Here is a 5,858-nt window from a genome sequence, read left to right as displayed (position 1 = left end):
TATTGCGTTCGTTATCATCTTGAGAAATGTTCAGTATCTTTCGACACTCGGAGATAGCTTTAGCATTCTCTCCTAATCTTTCGTAAGCCTGCATTCGTCTGTAGTATGCCTTTACGTTCTTCGGATCCTTCTGAAGGGCGATGCTGCAGTCCGCAAGGCAATTCTCGTACAGTTCAATATTCATGTAACACAGAGCTCTATTGCTGTAGTATACCGGATTATCTTCGTAAATCTCGATAGCTTCTGAATACAACTTAATAGCATCACGGTAGTTTCCAAGTTTGCATTGTTTATTTCCTCGGTCCTTTAGAACCTCAGCATCGGCCAATTGCATTTGGTCAACGGCTGCGAAAGAAGAGCAAAATCTCCTAATGCAAAGAAAACTATGTCTAGCTTCGTCTTTCGGTTCATTACCTTTACCTTCATCCATCCGATCTAATTTTTCTGCAGTTTTTCTATTCTTATAGAATTCATTCATTGCGCTGGCGCTGCTACGGACAGGAGGGAGAGAAGTACTCTGTAAGCAGGAGAAAATGCATAGAATAACAGACCTATGACAAAATGGGTGCAGAACTTGTAGCTAGTAGTAAGATTTTCATTAACTTTACGATGTCGTAAATCTGCAAGGATTTTAATGTGGTAACTAACCTCAACTGGCTGAGACACAGCCAATGCTGGTTTTTTATTTGCTCTTCCCAATCGTATAGCTCCTTGATTGATTTTTTCATGTGTTCGCACTGATTCTTCACGGCGAGTTGCGATCGTATAGTATCCATTTCTCGATAGATGTATATAAAAGCAGTACTTTTCCGTATTCAAAAATGGAAGCAAACCAGAATTTTTATGGGATTTTTTCTGCGAATGTGTGTCCAATCTTTCCAGATGCTGAGTTGAGGCATGCTAGAAATTTATTTTACATCAAATTTGTATTGTGAAAACATTCTCAGCTGACCTGAGCGTTGCTATACCTTTGTCGTTAGAGATGCTTCAATTTCGTTTAGCGAGGCGGCACCATTTTTAGGGCATTTTTGATCCGCAGCAGTTTTTTGATTAATTTTCGTCAACTGTCGCAAGGATAGCTGACTTTCTTCCCTTTTAAGGCCAACTCGTTTTAGCTCGTTTCCGTTGTTCAACTGAACATGCACCTTCACAGCCTTTTGTGATTGATTTTGCTCGGATCCTTTAAGCGTCTCTGCCTTCTCGTTACTTTTGGCAGCTTTGTTAGAATCGGACTTTGTCAGATGTTTCTTGGGGATGATTGTACTGCCGGCGGCTGCTGAGATCTCTTCCTTGCGCCAGCGTGTATCGACACGCGCCTTCACATTTTTGAGTCCCAAATTCGTAACCTTCAATGTTGTTCCCTTTTCAGCAACTTTTATCTCATGAGAACCATTCCGGATGACTTTGTTGCCCAGCTCCCCTAGCACTGGACGCTTCGTAACAGCAGCAACTTTTTTTATCCCTTCACTCACATTTCCTGCCCCATGGTTCTTAATAAACATTTTGGAAGGAATAAAACATAAGCCAATGTAATATCATGCATTCTCACATAAAAATAGCTAAGAAAATTTCTATTCAAAATGGTTGCGACGTCCATCACATTTGCAGCTGGCTGTGCAAATCAGCCTGCGATGGCGTCATCTAATCTCAGCGGTGCATTTTTCTGAACCAACATTAATTTGCTCCACTTACCTCGTCAATTCTTATTATACGGGACATTGCTAATGCTCGATTATCGCGTTTGTTTCTAACACACCAACTCACGTTTGCAATTACTCGGTGCGCGAAGGTTATAAAGAATCGAAATCTGAGAGCGGTACCGCCACACAAGCCAACGGCGTTGACCTATCTTGACCGTTTGAAATCGTATGCGCTTTGAGAATGAGGTTGCCAGTCGCTAGTGAGCTACTTGGATGACAGGAGCTGCGTTTGAGCTACGCGTTTTCGCGTTTTCAATGCGTTTTTCATGTCGACTGTCATTTGAGCAACGGCTTTGTCGACAATGGTAACTTTGTACACAACTTTTTTTTAAATATGTTATTTATATATTTTTTCTTTAAAGTTTTTATTAACAGGCCAAAGTGCTTATTGACACTGAATCCTAAACGTAAGAATATTTAAAATCAAGGTAGAATACAAATAAAAAACGTAAATTGCAGTGTGATATGTCTCTCAAAATGGTTTCCACTGATCCTTTCGATATTCTAAGGTCTCGGACTGTGGACAAACGATTTTGGAGCACCAATTCATTGATTTTATAGACGAGTTCATCAATTGATGTTGATTGTCGTTCTGGCCGTGCTTCGTTTTTAACGCTTTCCAGACCCTTTTTAAACATTTTGTACCACATATTATATAAATGTTTGTTTCCGATACACCTAGTTCACCGCAGGCCTTCTGTAACATTTTAGGATCCCGACGCTTCGAGAAACATAGGCTCTCCTCTCCGTGTTGCGTGAAAATATCCCGCGGATTATACGTAAACCCGGTAATCCTGCCGCCAGGTGCGTAGTAAAGCTAATTGAATAGTTGATGTTACTGTGTGTGCACGCACCGATTGGGCCAATAAAGTAATTATGATCGCTCCCCGACTCGACTGATCCAATCCCAGATTCTGCCGGCAACAAGCCCGGGCACCTCTGTTCTTCGGACTAATCGATCAGATCTGTCCCGCCCGTTCTCAGCTTCCCAGCGAGATTTTGCGTATCTTGTGTTCAAAAAGGTATTTATTAGTATTTCGTTTTGGGTTGCATTCATGATAGCTGATATTGTGCAGCTAGCTGATTGCTTGATCAACACTTTATTAAGAACATCGTTGTTAACTTTTTTTCTTAGCCAAGGTAAAACGTTTTTATTGTGTTGGAACCAATGTTGGAACTGTGCTGTGTTCTTTCTATCTAGTCACGAAAAAGTTTCGTTCGAATCTGTTGGATATCTTTTTCGCTTGCATTTTGTGTCTCCATGTACTTGAGCAATTCTTTGATAGCTGTGGATTAATGAAGAGAAAACCTTAAAGTGAAATGTAACTAAAGAAGATTACACATTTACTTGCCTTTTCGATCATTACAGTTAAGAAGTAAGGAAAGAATGTTTACACATTCATTTTTCGCAATTTCCAGCATGATATTTGTCACGTCGATCTTGTCAGGAATAAAACGTGTTTGCATAACGTACAGTAATTCACCCAGCATCTCGTTCGATAACCCGGCTCCGAAGAGCTTGTTTAATGGTACATCCTTTAGAAGCTATTATATAAAAGAAAACACAAATATATTTTCGATCGCGAAATATATAAACCAAACACATATTTACGAGTTATCTATTGGAAAATTTACCTTTAAGTATAGGTATTTGAGTTCCTCGTTCAAACCGCTCCAAGTAGTGTAGAATTGGCCAATCGAATTTGGAATTGAAAGCAAAGAATTTGTTGGCGAAATAAAACTTTTTGCCTTGGCGACCTAAAATAAAAGAAATTTAATATTGTTTCTATTTCAAAGGTAATATTCTAAAACATACCTGGGTTTCTTGGTAGAGTTTATCACATTCTACTTTATCGTTTGTTGGTGAGTCAATCAAAGTTTTTGTATCGCTTACTGATTCTTTGATATTAGGAATTGACGATGATAATGGTTGCTTTGGATCACTTTGAGTTTTGGACGATGAAAAGAGATTTTTGAGCTTATTGGAGTGCACAGGAAAGAGGTGTTCGAGAATGGTACTCTCCTCGGGTTCCATCAACTGTTCACCAGTGTTATTGTTGAATATTTTGTCAATAATTGCATCTGGTACTGGCTCACGTTTTACACTGATACCCGATGATACTGGTGCCATTACAGGGTTTTGGTTTATGTCCTCTATGACGATCCGTTTCAAAGCTACCTTCGATCGTAAGTGAGGTGGTTTCTGAATGAATTTGGTGGGCTTTGCATTTTTTTTTACTTCACTCCATACAATAGCCTGTTTGGCAGGTTTTTCGCTTTTCATCAATTTTTCCAATCGCAAAAGATCTTTCATTGCAGTTGCTTTTTGTTTGTCGTCTTTCGTAAGCTCAAGAAATTTCTTGCAATCCTCTATAGCACCTTGAAATGAGCCTAGATGTTCGCGCACTAGCATGCGGCGATAGTAGGGCCGGAAGTAGCTTTCATCTAACATGATTGCTTTATTGCAATCCGCCAAGCACTTTTCATAGTCTTTCAGATGCCAGTAGCAAATGCTGCGGTTTGTGTAGAATATTGCTTCATTCTCGAACATTGAAATAGCCCTTGTGTAGCATGTTTCTGCTTTCTGAAATTCCTTTTTGGCGAGAAATTTGTTACCGAGCTCCTTGTATTTGTCCGCCTCCTGCTTTACTAATGATAGTGTTGAATCCTTTTCCGTCCCGACGACCGATTCTTTTTCTTTTCCAGTCCACGCCGCTTGTTGTTCCGCTAAGCGCTTCTCAATCCTTGCCATGTCTCGTTTGGTCACATTGCGTTCGTTATCATCTTGAGAAATGTTCAGTATCTTTCGACACTCGGAGATAGCTTTAGCATTCTCTCCTAATCTTTCGTAAGCCTGCATTCGTCTGTAGTATGCCTTTACGTTCTTCGGATCCTTCTGAAGGGCGATGCTGCAGTCCGCAAGGCAATTCTCGTACAGTTCAATATTCATGTAACACAGAGCTCTATTGCTGTAGTATACCGGATTATCTTCGTAAATCTCGATAGCTTCTGAATACAACTTAATAGCATCACGGTAGTTTCCAAGTTTGCATTGTTTATTTCCTCGGTCCTTTAGAACCTCAGCATCGGCCAATTGCATTTGGTCAACGGCTGCGAAAGAAGAGCAAAATCTCCTAATGCAAAGAAAACTATGTCTAGCTTCGTCTTTCGGTTCATTACCTTTACCTTCATCCATCCGATCTAATTTTTCTGCAGTTTTTCTATTCTTATAGAATTCATTCATTGCGCTGGCGCTGCTACGGACAGGAGGGAGAGAAGTACTCTGTAAGCAGGAGAAAATGCATAGAATAACAGACCTATGACAAAATGGGTGCAGAACTTGTAGCTAGTAGTAAGATTTTCATTAACTTTACGATGTCGTAAATCTGCAAGGATTTTAATGTGGTAACTAACCTCAACTGGCTGAGACACAGCCAATGCTGGTTTTTTTATTTGCTCTTCCCAATCGTATAGCTCCTTGATTGATTTTTTCATGTGTTCGCACTGATTCTTCACGGCGAGTTGCGATCGTATAGTATCCATTTCTCGATAGATGTATATAAAAGCAGTACTTTTCCGTATTCAAAAATGGAAGCAAACCAGAATTTTTATGGGTTTTGTTTATTGAAAATGCAGCTTGCGAATCAGAACGATAAATAAACACCACAAGGAAAGCATAAACTTCTACGAATTTGACAGCAGAAATGTCTAGCGAATTTGACAGCTTCTTAGAGACGGCACTTAAGTCTATAATACTTAATACAATACTTGAAGGACACGAAAAAACCAGAAAACATAGAAAATAACCCGAAAAAGTAGAAAATTCGAAACCCAAAGCGTTAATTTAAAAAAAACGTTATTTAAAAAAATTTCGTTTACGATCGGTTATACGCTTCTCGTGTGGCCCCAGCTTAAGAAGCAGACGGATCAGCAGACGGAGGGAGAGATCAGTTGCCAACTATCTCCCTTTTTGTGTATGGGGTAGATGATGCCAAGATTCCATTCACAAGGCATCGATTCGCTATCCCACACCCCAGCTATGATTTGATGAATCTCGTGCTCTACTCTCTCCCCTCCATGTTTTATGAGCTCGGTTACAATCCCGTTGGTACCTGGTGCTTTGTTGTTCTTCAGTCGACAAATGGCCCTTCGGGTCTC

General features: G+C 40.0%; 3 protein-coding genes across 4 annotated transcripts in view; all 3 read right to left on the bottom strand.

The window, feature by feature from the left end:
- The window catches only part of LOC128268831 (RNA polymerase II-associated protein 3-like), a 2,704-nt gene extending 1,928 nt beyond the window's left edge, over window positions 1-776 (bottom strand). Inside the window, exons 1-3 of the mRNA XM_053006093.1 lie at window positions 649-776; window positions 421-515; window positions 2-345 (exon numbers count right to left, since the gene is read on the bottom strand). Of these exons, the coding sequence (XP_052862053.1) occupies window positions 2-345; window positions 421-515; window positions 649-776 (567 nt within the window). The remainder of the gene's footprint in view (window position 1; window positions 346-420; window positions 516-648) is intronic.
- A 70-nt stretch (window positions 777-846) lies between these two features.
- On the bottom strand, window positions 847-1,845 carry LOC128278901 (G2/mitotic-specific cyclin-B-like; the record flags this gene model as incomplete). The annotated part of the gene is made up of 3 exons (XM_053017627.1): window positions 1,693-1,845; window positions 969-1,490; window positions 847-900 (listed from the first exon to the last, which is right to left on the bottom strand). Coding segments are annotated over exons 1-3 (603 nt in total), but the record flags the coding sequence as incomplete, so codon positions are not given.
- Window positions 1,846-2,715: 870 nt separating this feature from the next.
- On the bottom strand, window positions 2,716-5,357 carry LOC128277694 (RNA polymerase II-associated protein 3-like). Of its 2 annotated transcripts, none has more exons than XM_053016193.1 (6): window positions 5,115-5,357; window positions 4,881-4,983; window positions 3,517-4,811; window positions 3,336-3,458; window positions 3,053-3,245; window positions 2,716-2,986 (listed from the first exon to the last, which is right to left on the bottom strand). In XM_053016193.1, exons 1-6 carry the CDS (start codon window positions 5,241-5,243, stop codon window positions 2,898-2,900), a joined length of 1,932 nt encoding a protein of 643 aa, XP_052872153.1. In that variant the 5' UTR covers window positions 5,244-5,357; the 3' UTR covers window positions 2,716-2,897. The 2 variants fall into 2 exon arrangements, with proteins under 2 accessions (XP_052872153.1, XP_052872154.1); XM_053016194.1 differs by having other exon boundaries at window positions 4,887-4,983.
- Between the last annotated feature and the right edge of the window lie 501 nt (window positions 5,358-5,858).

Source organism: Anopheles cruzii, chromosome 2, assembly GCF_943734635.1.
Source record: "Anopheles cruzii chromosome 2, idAnoCruzAS_RS32_06, whole genome shotgun sequence".
In the NCBI taxonomy this organism is placed as follows: domain Eukaryota; kingdom Metazoa; phylum Arthropoda; class Insecta; order Diptera; family Culicidae; genus Anopheles; species Anopheles cruzii.
Note: the sequence above shows the minus strand (reverse complement) of the source record. Positions and strands in the feature narration are given on the sequence as shown.